General features: G+C 41.5%; 2 protein-coding genes across 2 annotated transcripts in view; one reads left to right on the forward strand and one right to left on the reverse strand.

The window, feature by feature from the left end:
* ephb4a (eph receptor B4a) overlaps window positions 1-20,506 on the reverse strand; it is a 39,251-nt gene extending 18,745 nt beyond the window's left edge. Inside the window, exon 1 of the mRNA XM_069713227.1 lies at window positions 19,574-20,506. Coding sequence (XP_069569328.1) covers window positions 19,574-19,652 — 79 coding nt within the window. The 5' untranslated portion in view covers window positions 19,653-20,506. The remainder of the gene's footprint in view (window positions 1-19,573) is intronic.
* Window positions 1-23,530, forward strand: part of LOC138629514 (GDNF family receptor alpha-4-like) — a 326,543-nt gene that overhangs the window by 143,166 nt on the left and 159,847 nt on the right. The gene's annotated exons all lie outside the window — the stretch shown is intronic.

The following is a 23,530-nucleotide window of genomic DNA, read 5'->3' on the forward strand; positions in this document are numbered from 1 at the left end:
TCGCTGTTTGAGCAGACTGCGACTTGTATTTATACTGTTGGGATGAGATTTCTATCACAGCCCACCTTTTAGAGCCCTACCTGTTCGCTGCAGAAGCTCATCTCAAGGAATGGGTAGTTTGGTTTTACCAATAAACAAGATTTAATGTGGCTACGATCAAGGAGAGCACTTGCATGAAAATGGATGCCAGAAGAAATGGGGGTTTCAGTGTGGGTTTATCATTGAAGTTATTATGGTGCTTTGTTGAATTAGGCTACCAATATTAAGTCTGACAGTTAAGTCAGCATCTCATAACCCCATAGTACACACACATAGGCAAATACAATACTACTTCTGCCTTTGTATTATATATTTTCCCAGTTTTCTTGATTTATTTTCCTCTAATTTTGGTTTTTTTACAGCTTTATTTATGGCCCCATTTCTTTCAGTCCTGCTGATTGATTACTTTGAAATAATACTGACATTTTAATAACATATGAATACAATGCTTTGTGTTGCTGCCTGTTCATTTAACTCTAACAAACTGCAGAATGGCTGACCCTCACATTCTTTAACTAAATGAAGCTTCACTCTGTATCCTGGATGTGTTGCTTCTCTCAGCTATTTAAGATGCTTTTCTTCCACTACTTGCTTCATCATATTGTATTTCAGAATGTAAACAATCAAGTTTGTAATATTATATAATTTCTGTATCCAATCAGGAGGTTAGATAGCCCTGTAGTTCTTCATTGGCGCTTCTCTATTGCTTCAATAATGGCTTCAGCCATTCGACAAATTCCAATCATAGTGGTATATTATGAGATAGAATTGAAGATTAGTATCTACAGCTATTTTCATTACACAGAATGTTAAATGTTAAATACCGACTAATTTTTTCCAGTTGACTGCAACATTAATTTTGAAGGAATCCCAAAGTCATGAAATAAATCGCATTTGTCAAGCAGAAATTCCAAACATTGTCCGACTGCAGCTACTCAAATGTGAGAATTTACAGATTTACTCAATAATGTGAAAATATCACCTTTAGCTCTGGGAATTAATGTTGAGGATTTATTTGAAAAATATTACATAAAATCTAATCATTGGGTTGCAGCCTTAAAGTAAAGAAAATACTTTTGAGAAAAAATGTATTAGATAATAAAAAAAATGTTACACTTTCTCCCGTAGATTGATGACTAAATGGTAAATGGTCTGCACTTGTGTAGCACTTTATCACCTTACGGTCTCAAAGCGCTTCTACACGGTTTTCCATTCACCCATTTACACACATTGACACACTAGTAAGACTGAACTGCCATGCAAGGTGCCCGCCATCAGGAGTACATTCACACACCGATGATGTGCCAGTTCAGTGTCTTGCCCAAGGACACTTGGGCATGTGGACAGGAGGAGCCGGGGATCAAACCACCAACCTTCCGATTAGTGAGCTATAAATCCTAAAATCACTTTCCCAGTTACTTTCATTTTCTGTTAATCATGTAAATCCCAATGATGATACTGAGTTGCCTGTGGAAGACTGTGTACAGGATAAGAATATGTTGGGGAAAACCTTTTGCACACAACATTATGAAGACATGAAGGCTGTCAGGGACTCCTTGAGCGCTTTGAATATATTTTGCAACAGACTGCTCAACACCAGCACTTGTAGTATTTTCCAAAAATAACCACAACACCCACAGTTACTAATCTCTGTGATCCTGCGTGAAGTGAGAGGCAATCACATTCACCACTTACCAACCCACATCCCAATGAAATACACATGAAGGTACACAAAAACTCTGAAATGAAGCAGAAACGGACGCACGCGTCCTCCCGAGACATATGGTAGAGACAGACGCCATTGCGCAGCACTAATGAACGCTTGACTGTCAGTTGAAGATCAGATACAGATATTGGGGTTTGTCCAGAGTGAACTGGAAACAGTGCCTCAAGGCCTTCAATAGCTCAACTCAGAATTTAAAGGGACATCTGGAGTCAAGCCTAATGAAGGGGATTCGGTCAGCTTTTAGACTTCCTTCGCTGTTGTAACAAAACACCATTAATTATAGTAAATATTAAAAAGATAAATGATTATTATTAGTTGACCACAAGTATAAAATTCTATAAAAATACAATGACATACTGCAAGTTGTTTTGATATCTGAATTACTGATATTAATAAATACAGCTAATTCTCTGCTCCTTAAAGACGCTCTATAACGCTTATTCTTATTTTCTGTCATATAATCTTACAATATTGGATGTTCATATAAAATGTGGCCAGACCTATTACGCCCACAAAGTCCATCCACGCTCATCTATAGCACATGTAGCGAGAATCATTTTCATGCACGGTTTATGATTGCAAGACTAAATCCACTGTTATGTCACAATATAATTCTGGATTAAATCCGGCCTCGAACACATTCGGATGGATTCAAAAGTTACGATTTCCATTCATGAATGAGGAATTATCTTAATTAATAGGTTTGACACCGGACAGAGGATAATTCTGGGGTCAGAAACCCTAGGTGCTGCAGCTCGGCAGGGTTCCTGAAAGTTGGCCACTCAAGAGAAAAGTGGGCCTCCAGGGAGGCGCGTCTTAAAGAGACAATAGCTAAAACAACTTGTTCCAGACAGAAGGTGTCGGGGACTGCATAGAGCCAGTATGATAAATAAACTGTGAATCACGCGAAGCTAATACAGTTGGTCTCTTAATGAAAATGAAAAAATCCTGGAAATGAGCATAATAGGTCTCCTTTACAAGAAAGAAAAAAAAACCATCACTATTTCATCAAAAATAATTCACAGTAAAAGACTACGTGATTTAAGCAGACAATAAGTGGCATCATCTATAAATATCTGACTCTTTATGTTCTTGCTTTTTCCACAATGATTTCAATCATCACTCAATCACGCCCACCGCTGCTCGCATTTTTGCCCGTGCTAAATTAATAAATTTTCTCTGTGAGCAACACACAAGCACAGAATTCACCTCCCTCTCACGTACAGCCGAATTACTTCAATCTTTCTCTCTGCATTCTGGCTCAGTGTCATTTTCTCCTTCCCATCATCTGAGTGACCCGTTTCGTGCACAGTGCACGCAAAAGCAATGACATGGACTCGCTAATCATCAGGGCTGCATATGCAGCAGGTCTGTGATTGCTTCACTCAGAGGTACATGTGACTTTAATCAATGACATCTCCCTCTGCATCAGCTGCTTCTCTCATTTTACTATCTCTGTGAGAACTCCCTTCTCAAGAAACACTAAACATACGTGCTTCTCTGCCTCTTTCCACTTCAAAACCACAGAAACTCGCCTGCTTTTTAGCAACAATCTGAGGCGATAAAGAGGAAGAAAGGGGAGTCTGCAGAGAGCGGAGAAAAAGAGTAGAGAAGTGGATGAGGTGGATAATTGGGTGACAAAGTTCAGGCCAGTGCTTTCCCCGCATTTAGTTTACCTCGAGTTCACTCCAGCATAATTTTAAAAAAACCACCTTCATCATACTGAGGCTTCACTGTGCACACTGGCCCATCTCCACCTTTTATATGCACACCTGCCTCTGTGTTCATATGGTGATTTATTTTTATTTTTTTGTATATTTTTTTTCTTTGAAGGAGTGGAAAAGAAACACCCCTCCTCCACCCCCGGGCATGGTAATCACTGTTTATCGCTGCTCTATCATTAAGGTTTATGAGACAGGATGCGTGAGCGTGAGTGTTTCTATGAGATGGTGAGAGCTTCTATTATGTGCCTGCACGGCCTTGCCTTTCGCTCAAGTAGATACAGTCTTAAGCCCTGTTAGAGGAAGCTGGCTTTTCCCCTAGATTCTTTCAGCAGCGGCGGCCACCCGCCGCCGGAAAATTGCCCCGAGTGCTAAAAAATGTAGGAACAATGAAAATTCGTCATCTGGCTGTATTCAACAACCTAAACAAACAATTGTACAGTAATTACAGGACAATTGTCGACATTAGGAGACACAAGAGAAGTCTAAACTGATATTGGTGCTGGCAAGACGACTGCCTTGGAATCACTGTTACGGTCAAATTATACAAATAAACATTAGACAATTTTTTTTTCTAAGGTAGAGAAAATGAGAGGCCAGTTTGAAGTCGGTGGGTTGAGAAATCAGCGTTAGCATGGTATAGTTTCTATTTTCATCATCAAACCGTGTCGGGAAAACACAAGCAGAGGGAATTAAGGTTAAGATATTACGTTTTTATTATGAAAGGGAGACAACAATAGAGGGTGGTGTACACACTTTTCTTTTGAAATGTAAAACCTGACCCTGTATTTTTGACAAAGGGGGGCTGCCTTCAACTTTTAAACAACTGACCTCAAATTTGAGAACAGGATTCATTTGATGTGAATTCTTTATATATATATATATATATATATATATATATATATATATATATATATATATATATATATATATATATATATATATATATATATATATAAACATTCACTATTCTTGACATCTGTGTTCATTTCCTCCCTGCACGGCCTTCCCCTCCCTTTTCCACTTTCTCCATGGCTCTGGAGTGTGATAGGGAAATTATAGGCCTTATGAACATTTGCCCTGCTTCGGCTACAATTACACCTCATTTTAATTAAAGACACTGAGTGCCAATTACCTTCGTACACCTAGAGAAATGGAGACAGAGGGGAAGAAGAGGGATAATGAAAAAGACGAGGAAAAGATGTCAAAAGATTTGAGATTTACACATGACAAATGTATAAAAACTTGATTAGGTAGATTGGTATTTTCCAACATTACACCTACATTCATTGCTTGCTATTAATATCAAGCCAAGGCAGATAACACAAAGCTGGGCTGCTGACATCTTGTGTTCATTACACTCCTTTAATATAAAATTTACCCCACATATGATACCATGCACATGTAATACGCCAACATTTGTCCCCCCCCCCCCAAAAAAAAAAAATACACTAATCACTACGAGACACAAATAGAATAATTAATATATTGCTAAGCAAAGGGAACTGATTGGATTGCATTTGTTTGATGGTTTGGGAGTATAAGCTGCTGCCTTCCGCTCTTGATATGCAGGTTTGCCCTGTTTCGTGGTAGGGAAATAATTTCTTGATAGGAGGGTTACTGTCCTCCAGCTATAACTGGAAACCTCATGTGTATCAGGGGATACTGCTTGCACATGTAATTTCGCAAAGCTAATACCTCAAAATCAGGCATGTGTATGCTCATGAGCCTCGGGCAATTTGATACCTCCATGTTTCATATTTAAAAATAAAGCAATTTTTCAATAATTCATTTTAGGAAAATATATTTGCTTTCTTGCTGAGAATTAAGAAGAACTATATTTATACAGTCATCAGTTCAGCCAAACCAATAATCTGGCTTTAGATGAGAATATTGATACTGCTGTCGTCTCTGGTGTTCCAGGTATTACTGAGCACATGTTATAAGAACATTGTTGATTAATCTTTAAAAAAAAATACTACTTCTGGATGTAAAAAATACTTTTAGTGGACATTAAGACTACAAATGAAAAGGAAAGAAGAGATTTCCCTTCACTTGTCGGCTGTTAAACTTTGTGGCGACTGTGGGTCAGTTTGTGCACGTGAGCATAAATGTTTAGAAAATTCTGCTCTGAGTGTGTGTGTGCATACGCCGTGTTTGTGTGTCTTTGACAGGAGTTGTGTCTAGTGAGATTAGTCATCAGCTTCCTGTAGTTCCTGTCCCCTTCCTGTCTCCTGGTCTGGTGGGGGCCGGCTGCCAACAACACACATCGTTCACATGTAAGTTTCCATCCTCGTCTACTGTATAACAAAAGCCTCCTGTGGTACGCATGGATGAGCTGAGCTACTGTATGCACTGTGGAGAAGTGAGATGAAAGGAGCGAGAGTGAGACGAAGAAAGGGTGTTAATGGTTGACACTTTTATGTCCTTCTTGTCTGTAGGGACGCATACCAGTAAGTGTTGTGGTTGGTATCGGTCCCGGGACAGGGTGTGACCTGGTTAGGGAGGAAGCTTCATACTGGACAGAAACCAAAGATGCAACCGGAGAAGATCTGCAGAGTTGAGAGTCAAACTGACTGACCCAGAGCTCAGAGAATTAACCCCACGATAACGGACCTCTGAATGTTTTTGGCTCACGTTTACACGGCCATCAGAGATTCACTGGACAAAATCATTATGTTAATGATTTCCTGGTGAAGATGTGTGTTCCCCAGTCAGTCTCAGTCAGCACTGGAGAGCTTGTGTAAAAGGTCAGATGATTTCTCCTCAGCTCATAATAAATTCAGTACAACAGTAAAACTTTTTGGATTTCTACTTGTTTTTCAGCTGAATGTGTGTTCTGATCCCCGGAAATCGCCTTTTTAATCCTTTAATTCTTACTTGGTGTTAAAATTGAATTGATCTGTGAATTATAACAAAAGGGAGGATTTAACAAAAGCTTTTTTGTGGTGTTGGAGAACAAAACAAATGTTCATAAAGGCAGACACATCTAAAGGTGCACCTATGAAACGTTCCTTTTCCCTTTTAATTAGCTGCGGTAAAGTGGAAAGAAAAACTGTTGCATTATTCAAGTCACTAGTTCAAAGCAAAAACATACTTCTGATCACAGCGGTGTAAAAAGTTTTGACCCTCACATAAAATGAGAGGTTAAGGTTAAGAGGATGTGAGACATCGTGCCTTTTTATATTGCCGCCTGCGAGTAATGAGTTTTGACCTGTAGTGTCAACTGCTGAACAGCACGAGGGCATCTTAGACTTGGTCCTTTTCCCTCAGACAAACAAACTCAAACAGCTGCGGTGTATTCCCAAAGAAACTGAACTAGATGAAAAATGACCAGAATGTACAGAGGTGACATCTATTGACAGTTTGACGATAGAAAGTGTTTGCCGTTGGACATCTGTGGAACAAGAGGAACTGGCTAATGTTGGCAAAGAGAGACAAAAGCACTAGATTTCCACACTGAATTCCCAACAGGAGGCAAGCAAGGACAAAAGCGTGCTTCATCTTTCTGGTTAAATTATTCAGAATTCAATTCTTACCACACACCTTTTAAATACTTGGAGCACATGCACTCGCTCTCATACAGCATGATTGGTTAAATTGCCTTGTTTTACAGAGTATTTCAGCTTCTTTGGAATATCGATTTGCCACTGAGAGAATTCACCTCCTGCTACTTCCAATTATGGGCACCACTTTCTCAAGCCCTCTTCAAAAATAACCCAACCCTGTGAAAAACTGAAAGGCTTCTTGAGAACATTGTTGCAGGCTACACCAGCTCCCTGGTGGCTTCCTGATACAGAATCCTATAAGAGGAAGAATGAATTACAAAGGAAGACTTAAAAAGACTTTTTTTTTTTTTTTTTTTAAATCAAATCATTATATTTTGGAGGGTATACGGCGCTTCTTAAATCCTCCGCATTTCCACAAGTCACGCTGCCTTCAAATAAAGAATACTGTGAAGGGTAGAAAAAGACACCACTTAAAATGACACCCAAATGAGAAAGTAGTTAAACCAGTGTTGAGTGATGTATTGGTTTTTGAGGCAGATCATCAGACTCCTCAGTTCCACTGTAACCTGGAGATTTCATATTGAATCTTCCCAATCAGGGCTGCAACTAGTAGAGGTGGGAATCACCAGAGGCCCCAATAATATGTTGTTATCACAATTTTGCGAAATGACAAATATTTCTATATATTACCTTCTTTTCTTTTTTTTTTTTTAACTACAAGTTATGACCTTATAGTAAACATTGTTAATCTAATGAAGTTCTCAGTCTGTTCATCTCACTTTAGTCATGTTTATTGCGGAAGAATGGGACTGTTGAAGAGACGGACATAGTCATACGAGGGTGGATCAAAATGTTCAGAGGCCGCTTCTGTTATGTGCGAAAAGAGAGAATCACGGAGCAAGGAAAAGCTATAACCTTCGTGATTAGGTAATTCAAGTTTTGTCGATGGATCAACATCAGCACCTGAGTGACACGCGTTTTTGTGACCACTGTTCTAGGCGCGTCAGTGTTTTGACCATTAACATGCTCATGTCTCAGAGGGCACACGTGGAATTTGATGCCAAACTCTGTCAATTTGGCAAAGGAGACACTTGAAATGCCTTCAGCAGTGAAGAAATTCGCCACACGAGGTGTTTTGACTGGCCTTTGCATTTCGAGGGGGGCACAACGTCATTGTCCAAAACCAAAAAGGGCACATCTGCAGATCAGGAGTGCAACAAGTCTATTATCTATTTTCTCTTATTACTGATACTCATTTTCTCTTTTCCCTCTTTATTTATGATATAATTTACATAAAAGTCTCTAATCGTAATTTCTTCAAAATCTTCTATTTGAACTAAATGTGTAATTTGTAAAATTCCTAAACACACAAAGATGTGAAAGTTTACCCATCAATATTCAACATTTTCTTCTACGTCTGTATCTGGTTTAATTTCCTACTTTAAATGTTGCTAGTTTTTACTGCGGCAGATAGGAGAAGGGAAGTTCTATTGAAATCAGGGTTACATGTAATGATTAGTGAAGCTAGACTCATTTTCCCTCATCATTATTTACATAGTGATATGGCTGGAGCTGAGCACAGTGAGAGACACATTCAACACTCTTCTATTAAACAGAAAACACACCATATCTTTTCATTTTTACACTCATGCTGTCACATTTTTTTGAGCTTAAGAATTGATTCATTCTTCTCGAAGACCTTGGAGCTACAAGACTGAAGGCCACATGCCTTACTCAACAGATGTGTACTGCATCATACATTTTAGCACTCGGGTCTTTTTAAAAAACGACACTTCTGTGACAAGGTAGGCTTCCTGTGAAGACCGTTCCTTCCTTTTACTGGGTAGATGCTGTCAGAGACTGTACAGCTGTAGGGCTGAAAAGAAAATTAGCAAAACGAAAACTCATCCATTTAGAGGATGGGTTTTACGTTGGGAAATGATCTTCTGCTCATTGAATAATCATCTGGGTGACGTGCAAGTGAACATCAGTGCGAGCAGTCTAAATCCTGTGATCAGAGCTGGCAGAAGACCCATTTCCATGTTTGACTGCAAACAGACAAATGTCACACGTTTTCAGATTGGTATAGTCAAATAAATAATAGACCATTCATCCCCTTGAAAGGACTTCCCACACGTAATTAATATATAAAGCCCGACCTGCTGACTTGTTGGGGCTCAAACCACATGGGTGTAGTTGCCCTGAGCAGCAAGTTCCCCAATTTGATTCCCAGCTAGTCAGACCTCTACTGCATGTCATTCTCAACGTTTCCTGTTTGCCTACACCGTCACTATCAAAAAAAAATCTTTCAAACAAAAAGATAGAAAGCCGTCAACACGTCTGTTTTTGCACCGCAGCACAAAGATCCTTATGAACCAATTTCAGGTCTTACAACCTACTTTTCCTGGCAGCTCTCCCACATCATCACACACTGCGGTCAAAACTGCTCTCTACAAACCAGCCAGCCTCACGTTAAGCTATCTTCTTTATAGGGGGCTCGAAGGCAGCTGTTAGTCTGCGAAGGCAGACCGCCTACAAACGCAATATGGGAAAGTGCGGGTTTTGTGCTTGTTTTCGCAACACTTTCCCAATCTTTGAAGAGGATATTCATCCTCTTGTGTTCTCCTGCCAGGGCGGCTGAGGTCGGCGTCCGTCATGGACTGACACCGCTTCACCCCCGACACTTTGGAATCACGCAGTGCTGAGACCTGGGATGATCTTCCTAAGCAGCAGGACACTCTGCCACCCCCGTGTTGGGGTGCCTTCCGATGATTAGACCAGTGTAGTATAGTTTGCTGATTACATAACTTTAGGTTGTGTTTTGTGTTATTTAATTGTGACTACAAAGGACTTTGATCCATTTCATTTACAGAGCTGGAATGATGCTACAGAGATCGGGCAAAGAAAACAAAAATTTTGATAACAGAAAAAAAAAAAAAAAAAGGATGGAAATGTGAACTTTTGTAAAATAATATATCACAGGTGACCTATATTATTTCATATCTGGCTTGATGAAAAACCCACAGAGCTCCATCTACTGCTGTGATGCATCTAACGAACTCTCCATGAGCCCCAAAAATGTCTGCTGTACTTAAAATAGAGTTTTTATCAAAGCCTTTACTAAAGCAGAATCTACAATTCATTTTGTGGGGGTGGGGGTTGGGGTTGACGAAGACGAAGACGAAGATGAAGATGAAGACGAAGAAAACGTGCACACACACACACACACACAGAGCGTTCAGTGACTAATCTGCTGTGGGAGGTGGACAGCTTGAAGCTAACAGTGCAGACTCCAGTTAAATAAACCATCTAAGGATTGACACATCTAAGTAAAGATACAAGAGAACAGAATATCTCGGCAAGAATTTTCTCCTTTATTCTGACACATCACACTTTTTTATATGCAACTAAAAACAGAAATGGGGAGAGCTAATTCTCTTCATCAGTTGCTCCAACCATCCTGCAACCGGGTGTCTGTGTGGCGGTGACCGATATATCTCCAATAAAGATAAACTCCTCGTCGGATGTGAAGCCATTTGCTCGAGTACAAAGAGCCTCATTTTGCTTCCTCAACCAGCCACATTATGTTTTCAGTAGTTTACAGACTGTTTGAATATCAAAACCATACTTTTGTCAAATCTGAGGGAAAAAAAAGCACAGTTTAAGAACACAATGACTCTTCGATGATTGGACAGGGTTGAGCGGAGATAGCAACCGGTCACGATTGAAGCCATAGTGATGTAAAAATATGGAGGAACAGAAAGCAAAAACTCAAAAGAACATTTTCTTTGCTGCACTCCTTAAAAATAAGATACCAAGATACGAAGCTGCCAAAAAAAATAAAAATAAAAAAGGTGTTTAAAGCTTCTTTGACAGAACTGACCCTCTCCATTTTGGAGCATGACTCCCTCTTAAAGCTCTTAGCTGTGTGAGAGCTGTAGGAGGGCAGCTAGCGCACAGGAATGTCTCTGTTATGCCGTATATAGCAGAGCCCACTTGGTCCAGAGCGGTATATGAAGGCAGGTCATGGGAGATGTGCTAAAGATGTGTGCACGCGTAGCGGTAGAGGCAAATATGCATGTGTTCTCTAGGTTGATGTGAATTGCGTTTCAACTTAAAACGGGCATATCAAACGCGGGATGTAGGTCAACCTGTGACGCAGGGAGGAAAATATCCCCGACTCAAATCGAATCAAGTCTACTGATGCTTCGAGCAGAGAAATTTGTACATCAAGGTTGCTTCTTCTTTTTTTTTTTAATCAATTCTTGCACATCCAGCCTCAGACGCTTTACCGGCCTCGCGTTGCTCCTCCTCCCCCCCCCCCTCCCTTCAAGGTTTCATTCTATTTCTGAATGTGGCGACAAAAACATCACAAGCAATAGCACAACAATAGCATGTGGAAATGTCTCACAAGGCATTTTTATTTTATTTTTTGCCCGACACACAGCTCAGTCGGCCTCAAATAACAGCCGTGATTAGAGCGCAAGATAAATGACAGAGATGGACCTGAGATAAATAGCTCTGTCTCTGTTGTTGTCTTCTAATTAAAGGCCTTTTTAATCCCTTTATTATAATCACATATTCAAGCCACTGCATATATCTCGCATATCTGGCCCCAGGTGTGTGTGATTAAAGAATGCAAATAGGCAGTGCACATACTTTGCTCATTATGCACCGTGCAGACGTGAACATACTTGCACCCTCCTTGCCCTCGCTGCACTTGCTCTTTCTATTTCGTTGACTCGTGCCGGTCTCCCCATCTCTCCTTGACTCACTTCAAAGAGACACCCCCCCCCCCCATCCTTCTAAAAGTGCCATTCTCCTTGGTGCTTATGGCTGATAGGCTGTGGCCTCATTCCCTCTCCGCCGCAGCCTGTCCCCATTGTGTCCCACTCTCGGAGAGTAGCGTGTGGGTGGAGGACAGACTGGCTCTCCAAAGTGAATGCCGAGCTCAGCTATCATCCACCTGCAACTCCCAGCTGCCATATGCATCCTTCTCGGAGGGAAAAGGGGCGCGAGAGAGAGACACGGACTGAGAGTACTTGTGGCACTCGGATGCCTGTTTAACTCTTGAGGAAGCTAATCATCGGATTGAGGTGCCGAGGATGATGGGCTACAGGCTCTCGGAGGGGGAGGGGGGAAGGAGGGAGGGAGGGAGAGAGAGATGGGTGTGGGGAGGGGGTGCTTTAAATGCAAATCCCTTTCTTATAAAAATCGGTTCCATTTAAAAGGATTTCTGGGAAACGATCCACATTTCCACGGCAGGGGAGACAGTCAGCAAGAGAAAACAGCATAGCACCAGTCAAACATCAAGGAGACAGAGGACGTGGAAAGAGTAGCAAAAGAAAAGGGTACATGTCTGTGAAAGAAGGGATTGAGGCTCAAGGAAGGCCGCTTAGATGAAAACATCCTTTCTGCATCGGAGACACTGAGCGAGGTTTAGTTTAGACTCCAAAGCTTTATGCTATTCATCAGGCTAGTTGTGCTACGAAGGAGTCAGGAGGTGAAAGAATAAACAGCAGACAGATCTTCGGGAAAAAAAATGGAAGAACATCCTGCTTTTTGAAAGATTTAGGAGGGGAGACCTCATTCTCACCTCCACCAGAAGGCATTCTACTATCAACGCACATACTGTAAACGTGAATCCTGGAGGTTTCGTTTCATTCCATATTAAGACATGACTGTCAGAAGTCTATTTACGTCGTCGTGCTCGCACTCTACACGAGTTCCACCCGGAACATTTTGCCGATGCACAAGTTGTTGTCTATCAGCTATCGCTTGCTCGTAGGGTAAAGCCTTGGAAAATAAACTCACACACTTCTCTGCTTTACACCGTGTTGGTCAATCAACCAGTCAACATGTGGGGCTGCCCAGAGACAATTAGAACCCAACCAATACTGGATTTCAGGGGCCGGTATAAATATTAGGGAGTAAAAAAATTTACAATATCAATATATTGGCTGATTTTTTTTTTTTTTTAATTGTTTCGTTATACAGTGGGTACGGAAAGTATTCAGACCCCTTTACATTTTTCACTCTTTGTTTCATTGCAGCCATTTGCTAAAATCAAAAAAGTTCATTTTATTTCTCATTAATGTACACTCAGCACCCCATCTTGACAGAAAAAAACAGAAATGTAGAAATTCGTGCAAATTTATTCAAAAAGAAAAACTGAAATATCACATGGTCATAAGTATTCAGACCCTTTGCTGTGACACTCATATTTAACTCATGCTGTCCATTTCTTCTGATCCTCCTTGAGATGGTTCTACTCCTTCATTGGAGTCCAGCTGTGTTTAATTAAACTGATTGGACTTGATTAGGAAAGGCACACACCTGTCTACATAAGACCTTACAGCTCACAGTGCATGTCGGAGCAAATGAGAATCATGAGGTCGAAGGAACTGTCCAAGGAGCTCAGAGACAGAATTGTGGCAAGGCACAGATCTGGCCACGGTTACAAAATAATTTCTGCAGCACTCAAGGTTCCTAAGAGCACAGTGGCCTCCATAATCCTTAAATGGAAGAAGTTTGGGACGACCAGAACTCTTCCTAGACCTGGCTGTCCAGCCAAACTGAGCAATCGTGGGAGAAGAGCCTTGGTGAGAGAGGTAAAGAAGAACCCAAAGATCACTGTGGCTGAGCTCCAGAGATGCAGTAGGGAGATGGGAGAAAGTTCCACAAAGTCAACTATCACTGCAGCCCTCCACCAGTCGGGGCTTTATGGCAGAGTGGCCCGACGGAAGCCTCTCCTCAGTGCAAGACATATGAAAGCCCGCATAGAGTTTGCCAAAAAACACATGAAGGACTCCCAGACTATGAGAAATAAGATTCTCTGGTCTGATGAGACCAAGATTGAACTTTTTGGCGTTAATTCTAAGCGGTATGTGTGGAGAAAACCAGGCACTGCTCATCACCTGCCCAATACAATCCCAACAGTGAAACATGGTGGTGGCAGCATCATGCTATGGGGGTGTTTTTCAGCTGCAGGGACAGGACGACTGGTTGCAATTGAAGGAAAGATGAATGCGGCCAAGTACAGAGATATCCTGGAAGAAAACCTCTTCCAGAGTGCTCTGGACCTCAGACTGGGCCGAAGGTTCACCTTCCAACAAGACAATGACCCTAAGCACACAGCTAAAATAACAAAGGAGTGGCTTCGGAACAACTCTGTGACCATTCTTGACTGGCCCAGCCAGAGCCCTGACCTAAACCCAATTGAGCATCTCTGGAGAGACCTGAAAATGGCTGTCCACCAACGTTCACCATCCAACCTGATGGAACTGGAGAGGATCTGCAAGGAAGAATGGCAGAGGATCCCCAAATCCAGGTGTGAAAAGCTTGTTGCATCATTCCCAAGAAGACTCATGGCTGTACGAGCTCAAAAGGGTGCTTCTACTCAATACTGAGCAAAGGGTCTGAATACTTATGACCATGTGATATTTCAGTTTTTCTTTTTTAATAAATTTGCACAAATTTCTACATTTCTGTTTTTTTCTGTCAAGATGGGGTGCTGAGTGTACATTAATGAGAAATAAAATGAACTTTTTTGATTTTAGCAAATGGCTGCAATGAAACAAAGAGTGAAAAATTTAAAGGGGTCTGAATACTTTCCGTACCCACTGTATATGCTATATGTCATCGAGATGTTATTATTTTTAATATGATGAAAAAAATGAATATCGTGATAATGGCAATATTCCAACTTGTTGATGTAATGATGTCGTACCGCTGCGCTTCGTGATCACATGACGTTGTTTACCTACGAAAAGCAACAACAGCCACAGGTGAGAGCGCCGGTATTTTACGTAGAAAACCATTTCCCATCAGCGACACATGACAAAAGTTCTACTGTAAAGTGAGCCCCGCTTGCAGGAAAATCTGGGCACCTTTGTCAACGATATACTGGAGATGATGGATTACAGAGAGTTTACAATTTACAATATGTTTGAAATCATGTGACCCTGTTTGAAATCATGTGACCCTGTTTGAAATGCGAGTTAATTACCCAGATAACTCGTCACTCCCGCTTTGCGTCTTGTCCACCAACTTGTGGCGGCGTGAGCGCATGTGTTCCGAATGGAGGCCGAACGTGGGATCTTTTCTGGTGCCAAACAAAAAGAGATGAGAGTGAAGGCTGTTTTGCAAAAGGGGGGCCTTTGGTTTGAGGGAGATATGGAAAAACACTGCTACAGGCGTGTCAAGTTTGCAAGGGACGGGATGACACTTTGCTCCTTTTTTCCATCAGCAGAAGCTAAAAAAGTGCTGTGGATGTTTTTTCAAGCCAAACAAGAAGACGGGCCTTAAATAAACAAATTACACTGGCAGCTGCACTCTCTTGGGCCGTACGATGTGAAAAGATGACATGTAAATAGGAGGAAGTAACAGATGCAGTAACATGTTGCAGAAGTGGACTCCCCTGTTGCCAGTGTCAAGAAAGATGGATCTACAGTTATAAACTAGACGCACTAAGTACAAGCCTCCCAGCCAAAAGTAAGCGTTTGTACTTCTGTTCTTGACAGCAGTATTCAGCAGTTATAGCTAACTATTTCTACACCACAACGCACGTATGGTCAAAAAAAAGCATAAACACGTGTATCAAGAACCTTGTATGCATTAGGTGAGGTTCAAATGTCGAACAAATATTTTTTTTAAAAAAGAATCTAAAATAAATGCAATTTTTTTTTCGCCAGGCTTTCCACATCACTTTCATTTGTTTGAAGATGAAGTAGTTCTCAAACTACTTAATTACACTGTAATGGCCTCCCACTGGAGAATCGCCGTAATGTAGTAGGGGAATGGGAAAAAAAACGCATGAATTAATATGTTCTTTTTCCAATTTTTGGCTCGAATCTGTCCTCAATGAATGTATCATGTGATATCAAGAGCGGCCGCCTCCGAACCCGCTACACCTCAGATGATCACGCAGGTGATTCAGGTGCACCAGCGCTCAAACACGCCTCCGAGCCGTGTATATTAAAATAGAACAGATCACTTCTGACAACAGCGTTGATATCGTTAAATCCCTGGACCTGAACAGGTGGAAAAGACTGCAGTGCTCGTGTCGCTGGCTGCAGCTCACTATCGGTGAGGGAGAGAAACCGTGTGTGCGAGGAATAAAGAGCGGCCGGGAGAAAAACAAAATGGGTTGAGTCTGCGTGTGGGAGGATAAGGAGTCATTATAGCTTACATTTATGAAGTCAAATATGCTTTAAAATTGTAGTAGGCCTACATTAGTGAGAATTATTAATATTGGTTAAAAAGGCGTTTTTGGTTTGATGCCTTGGTTATAGTTTTCTGTACATAATACATTTTTATATATGCGAGGCAAAGAAACAGCTTCTTTTTTTTTTTTTTTTGTGTGTGTGTGTGTGTGTGTGTGTGTGTGTGTGTGTGTGTGGGTGTGGGTGTGGGTGTGTGCGTGCGCGTGCATCCTCGTTACAAATTCTCACCCAAAGCGTGTTATTAATTTCCAGCCAAAGTAATTATCAGATCAAGAGGTCTGTTTTAATCTTCACGGAGACAGAAGGAAGAGCAATACGCGGACTGAACGAGCAAGTGGTGTGTGTGTGTGTGTGTGTGTGTGTGTGTGTAAGCGATTTATTTATCCTTTAGTCGGAGAAAGGAGGAGAGATTTGGCAGCTGCGAGCTTCATCTGCCCTCCCATCAGTTCATTACAAAATTCCCTACTAGGTGGAGAACAAGGATCCAGAGCGTGCTGGCAGAGGAGTGGGCCATTACCCAAGACACGGAAACCAGACATCTTGTTCACACTTGGCAAGACACAGATGTTCTGGAGTCGGTCCGCGAGCCGCAACGACCCCTCAGCCTCCGTCTGCGTGCCCGTTCCCCACATCGTGCCTCAGCTGCACCTGTTTGGAACCAGCATCTTGTAAACATCAGAAAAAGGGTGAACCGGAGCCAAGTCGAACGAGTCTCCTCAGGAATTTTTTTTTTTTTTTTTTCAATAATTCTGACACCAAAAACCTGTGCGACATCACTTCCCACACACAGATCTGAGGTTAAGTATGTCCCGTGTTCCTGAGAAAAAGTTGAGTCAGAGGTCAGGTCTCAGCTGCACAACTTTTCAGCCCCAGCTGGAGAAGCTCTTCTAATGGCCAGATTCCTCGCTGCCAGAAAACTCGGACCAAAATCAAGCGTCTGGGAAAATCCCAAACCTCTTTCTCGAAATACAAAGTCAACAAAGCCCCGCAAGAATCCAGACTCTCAGTAGCTGCAGTAGTAATTTAAAATCTTCTTCTGGTGGGTGCGTAAGCACAAGTGGCAAATCCAATCTTAAAAAACACCCTTAATAGAACCATGGGTGATGTCACATACGCGACATGCATGTATTTGTTCAGTGCACAGCAGAAGCCAAACTGCAAGTCTCTGGAAGAAGAAAAAGGTTTCGAGGCCTCAAATCAGATGCAGTTGACAGATTTGTGTTCCTGCCACAGAGTATGTGAAGTCATGCATGTTCATGGTAGTCCTGTTTACAACAATTTCGGATTGCAATGAGCGTACTTAAGGAAAAGTTTCATTGTTAAAGAGCTCATTGTTCTCACGGTGAATTGATCTGCTTCGTTGGGAAATTAGCAGAGAAACTGTTGTTTTGTCAACCTTTAGTTTTACGTCATCGTATGTAGTGTTTATTAGAGACGGGTATTTGAAGCAAAAATACCATTTGATATTTGCGACTATTTTTTTTACAGACATCCAGCCTTGCCTCTCTCTCTCTCTCTCACACACACACACACGCACACACACGCACGCACACAAAGAGAGAGACTCGTATTGTAAACTCAGGCTGAAATGCAAACAAAAATCCACAAGTTGATGCATGTCTTTACGCATAATCTTTGAGATTTTGAGATGGTGGCCGATGTTTGCCCTCCATAACAACCACCAAACTTTGTTTGTTGACAAGTCTAGCCACTGATTGTTGATCTGAGGATGGACCGTCTGCTTGGTGCGTCACTCTCAAATCACACAGAACACACCTTTTTAATGGCTGTAGTCATCTTTTCATGTATTGTTTTGTTTATACTGTAGCATCTAATCTCACAACGGCACACGTTTTTTTTTTTTTTACTGAAGCCCGGTTGTAACATGTTCTTCTCCTTCTTTTGAGTCTTCATGGCAGCCGGCAAACAGCTTTTAGGCGTAATTAGCGCCACCTTCCGGTGGTAGTGGGCACTAGTACGAGGCGCCACCCAACCGTGTCCGTTCTAATTCATATATGACGTTAACTGAAGAGGGAAAAAACACCAAAGAAAGCACGCAAACTGTGCAGCAATGACACAACATCGCTGTGTACAAAGGTTAGAAACGGTACCAACCAGAAAAGCACAATGGGGAATTCAGAGCAGTCTTCACAGGTGAACAGCAAAGTGCAGCCCACACAGCAATAAGGTACTTTTTACTTTTAAAAAACCCTGCAGTTCAACAGCTCTAAAAAGAAACCCGGTTGTGATCCTTTGATCCGCAGTAAACACCAGCCTATTATTTCCAAAGACCATTTCCTATCAAGGCTTGCGCACAAAGATGTTTCTCTCCGCATTCTTAACAAACTCAAATCAGTTTTCAGCTCACTCCACGGCACCAGACACCTCGATTAATGTCACAAAAAGACAGACGTGCCAGAAGATTAAACACAAATAAACACCCGGCCTTCTGGTTTGTCAGCATGGCTCTTCCACTCTTGCATTAAGCAAATTATCCAGACACTGCCCCCGTTGTTATGCTGATGATGTCGAGCTATACTCGCTTGTAAAACCAGACCATTTGAAACCAATCATTTTCTTTAACTTTATGACAGACAGCCTTATTTCTCCCTCGAGGCGTCACAAAGCTGATCCAGTACAATTTGCCTGTTAATGCAGAGTCTGCTGCCAGAAATGAATATAAATGATGATCCAGATGACATATTTGATACAGAGGGTGTTGGATGTTTTTTTTTCCTCAGAGCTGGGTGTAAAAGTCAAAAGGCCTCCTCGAGCGCTCTACGTTAACCCACTGAAGCAACACTAGGCCTGTGCTGAATGTTTTAGTATTGATTTTCGGGTATGCTGGTTAATGATCCCCCAGGAAGCAGAACGGGAACCTTTTGATGACTTGAATGCACAAACTAATGGTGAGCTGGTCTTAGATATGGCCTTTCAGAAGACACCAGGGTCCAACATGTTTGACAACATTGTGACACAACTATGTCAAAGATAAACTAAATCGTCCACTAGCAGATTAAAACAGAGGAAAAACACATTTTCTATAGATATCACTACACTGACATTTCTTTTGGAATTAATGCTGCACTTATACCATACACTACTTCTACTAAGTGAGGCTGTGGTCATGATATTTTCTATGACTACTCAACTGAGATTTAGGTGAATGCATTCCATGCTTTTAAAACGCCTTTGTGGTTTGACTGCACTTCCTTTTGGAAAAAGAACGGGATGTGATACTAATTGGACATTTCATTCAGCCATGTAACTCCAACAAAAAAAAACAAGTCTGGGCAGCATCTGAAGGTTAAAAGAACATTTTAAAAAAAAAAAAAAAAAAAAATCCAGACTCACCTTCTTCTGCAGCAGCCAGAAGAGTCCAGTCCAGGAAGATGCACCCCAGCAGGACGATGGTGCCGTATATCAGCTCCATGGTGTTGTTACTAGGTTGTAACAAATGGACCGACTTGGATTAAGAACCAAGTGGCACTGGCAACTCGGCGGAGCACTCACTGACCACAAACCAGTCCGCATTTAAGGTGGACTTCAGTTCCCTGGAAGCCTCACACTGTGGTCTAAAAACACTGCAGCAGAAGAATTGCACTTTGGCTGCGAAAGCACGTCCAACTGTTTGGATGCAGCTCCTTTTAATAGCGAGCGTTATTGGCACAGCCTGGAAACTTGTCCAACTTTGTGTTGTGCTGTAAGTCTAGGGCAGAAAACGAGTCCGAAAGAAGCCACAGCTGCAACTCCTCTTCCACTTCAGTTGTTCTGTCAGCACACGGGATGCATGGCTCAAACTTGTACGGCTCGGCTTTAATAAGCTCTTTGTGCTCCGCAAGACTTCTCCCCAAAATTCTCCCCCTCAGCTCGATGACCGAGCAGCCTGAATCCGCAAACCAGGGCACCTCACTGCATATCTGTTAGTTGCGGAGATAATCCTCATTATCAGTCGTTTCATACCTTCTTCCACATCTTCATGTCCAAGTCAACAACCCCTGGCAAAGTGTGCTCTTTTTTTTTTTTGGTTTTGTTTTTTTAAAATATTCCTTTAAACACCAGACTATTTTGGCTGCGAGGGGGGAAAAAAAAAAAGGTGGTGAGGATATTGCGCGACAGGTCTAGCCTGGCCTCGTTTTACAGGCGAAATTAAACCGAGACTGAAAGAAAATGTCTAGTTTGTTGTCTGGGAAAGTCCGCGGACTGGACGCACGGCGGGTATTAAAAGTTGTGCGCTAAAGCAGCTCTAAGGACTGACTACAGTGAGCTGGTCACCGAGGACTTCATCACCGCGTCAAACCCGGAGTCGAATGGCACCAGCAAGCTCCGCCCACTCCCGTTTCCACAACAGCAGCATCAAGAACACGAGATAAGGTACATGATTTCCGGGGAGCGCTTTCAAAATAAAACCTACATTTTTACCAAAGATTTGGCGAGAAGTAAACACCCTAAATTAAGAATGCAATCAACTGTTCATTGTTGTTTAATTTGGCTTTACTGGAAGTTTTAGATTTCTACGCTATATTCAATGTCTACAGGCCTCACAAGAAGGTAATTATCAGCGACAAAATGCAAAGATAAAATGATCTTTTGGAAGACAAACTCAAAGAAATGAAGGACCACAGAAGCAAAAAGAAGCACACAAATGTATTGTATAGATAAGGGAAGTAATCAAATAAGGAATGCTTTATATATTATGAGCTTTTACTTTAAATTAAAAAAAAAAATGCTGGCGTCACCATCCATATTGGTAATAGGCCTACTATATATAGGCTATATCATATGCAGCACACCCAACACAATGCACACCATGCATATGATTTGTTGGCCACAACACTGCTTGGAATGTGTTATTCTGTCTTGAAAATATCCTTTTCACTCGTGTAAACTAGCGGACTTTGTATGTAGGCTTTTTGGTTGTTTTTCACATAAGGTCCACTCGGACAAATTCTTCATATATGCAATTATGTATAGCCCTGTTTGAAATAGTTATCTTCTTTGTACTTGTCCCTGTTTCCCTGTCTTGTCCAATGAAGCATTCTTGGTTTTTTCCACTTGAAGCACGCCTCCACTTAAAACACAATAGGCTTTTATTTTGACAACAAGTTCTCACAATCCCCGGTGTTATTTAGATTAGTAAGTCTCTTGACTACAAAACAACAATTAAGTCCTACTGCAAGCACAGGCATGCTGGTTCATTAAACTGTCCTGTAATAGATAAAAAATGTACTTTCAGCCCAGCCCAGGAGAGCTCTGAGTTATTTCTCCTGACGTCTGTTTAGTGGGAATACAATACCTTTTCTTATACTGGCAGAAACACAGACTCTATCCATGCGATCTTTGACATAACACCTAATGATTCTACTTTTAAACCAACTCATAGCCACAGAGGAGCACCAATGGACACTGAGGGTTTAACCCTGTATAGTATGGTGGACTCCAATGAAGGTCCAAACTGCTGGAGGTATGCAAAATGATGATAGGCCAGCTTGGTACTTCACCTGAGTCATGATGCAACCACTCTGTAATATTTGTCAGATAAAAAGATGTTTTCTTCAAGTCTACTGGAGAAAAAAAAAAAAGATTTAGCGTAATTTGCATTGCTAGTTTTGGAAACTGGTTATCTTGCATTTGTGCCACCTCACTGGCTATTTTGAAGTATGTATGATTTATGACATCTCTCACTGAAATGTGCATGTTTTCTGCAACTAATCTTTTGGAACACAGTATATTTTAATGAGAGCCATAACATTATTCATTACATCAGTGCTGCAGCACAGCCTATTTTCTTATTTAATGAATGGTTGTTTTCCTCAAGGGGAACTGAATGGAATCACTTTTTGAAGAAATCTGGGAAAGACAGCGGCATAAATAAGAGGAAATGCAAATTTGAAATCTAAATGACAAAATGTAAATAAGACATTAGCAATTCAAGCTTGCTAACAAGGCAGAGACCAATGTTTAATTTGGGCAAGGCGAGACCAGTGTTTCTTCTTTTCCCGGGGTCAAGTTGTCCTTTTTTTGAGCTGTCTGTGAAGCAGAAGAATCGAGTGAAACACAGTTACATTCACTGCCATCCATTGAATTAACCATCCTGTTGACATCATCACATCACACACCTGCTTCTCTACTAATCTGTCTTGAAAAAAATAATAGCTTATCAAATGATGAAAAAGCAGTTAGGATTTGCCTGTTGAATTTTAGTTCTGTGTATCAGAATTAAATTTATTGCTAAGTAAGTTTTCACGTGGATTTGTCTTGGTGTTGTGGTGCATAGCAATCAAAAAGTAACTATAATAGTATTTATACAAATTATACAAAAGTGAGAAAAATACAACTAACAGAAAAGACAGGTGGTAGATAAATAACGCTTCCTGAGAAATAACAAGTACAAAAATATGTGGGCTATATTGCAACCAGACAGTATAAACAGTACGTGGAACGTGCAAGTCTGATAATACCGAGAATAGTTTTGTTAATATAATGCACCATGTTAGATGTGATGAGTTCACAGATGTGGAATTTAAGATTACATATTTAATGTTCATGTGATGTGTAGTGTTTATGAATGAGATATCTTCTGTCAGTGGGGGGTCCTGGACCTTGTTGATGAGACTGCAGTCGGGAAGAAACGGTTCTTTTGATGTGAGGTTTTGGTTGTGATGGACCTTCTTGCCAGAGGGGAGTAATTGAAAAAGTTTATGTCTGGAGTGGGAGGGTCAGTCATGATCTTTTCTGCTTGCCTCAGTGTCCTGGAGGCATGCAGGTCCTGGACAGCAGGTTGCAGCCAATCATCCTCTCAGCAGGCTGAAGGGTGTGCTGCAGCTTTCCCTTTTCCTTGTCCTTGGCAGTGGCAGCAGAATACCAGATGGTGATGATGGACTCAGTGATGGCGCGCCATTGTTGCTTTAAGATGGTTGAACTTGCCCAACAGCTGCTCGAAGTACATCCTGTGTTGTGCCTTCTTGGTGAGGAAGCTGATGTTCTGCTTCCCCTCAAGGTCTGGGGCGATGATGTTGCCCAGGAAACAGTTGGATGACAGTGATGATGACTGGGGAGTCACATGTGGTGATAGGGGCAGATGCTCGTGCTTTCTTCCTGAAGTCCACCATCTCCACCATCTCCATATGCATCCATATCAGAGATGAGCCCAATGAAGGTGGGGTCGTTTGAAAACTTCAGGAGCTTGACTGACCGGTGACTGAAGGTGTAACTGTTTATGTACAGGGGGAAGAGTAGAGGGGAGAGGACGTGGCCTTTAGGGGAACTGTTGCTGATGGTCTGGGAGTCATAGAAGTGTTTTACATTCAC

The sequence above is a fragment of the Brachyistius frenatus genome, unplaced genomic scaffold (assembly GCF_029030835.1).
Source record: "Brachyistius frenatus isolate BFR_SWC_R1_liver_20210118 unplaced genomic scaffold, ASM2903083v1 Contig_117, whole genome shotgun sequence".
In the NCBI taxonomy this organism is placed as follows: Eukaryota; Metazoa; Chordata; class Actinopteri; family Embiotocidae; genus Brachyistius; species Brachyistius frenatus.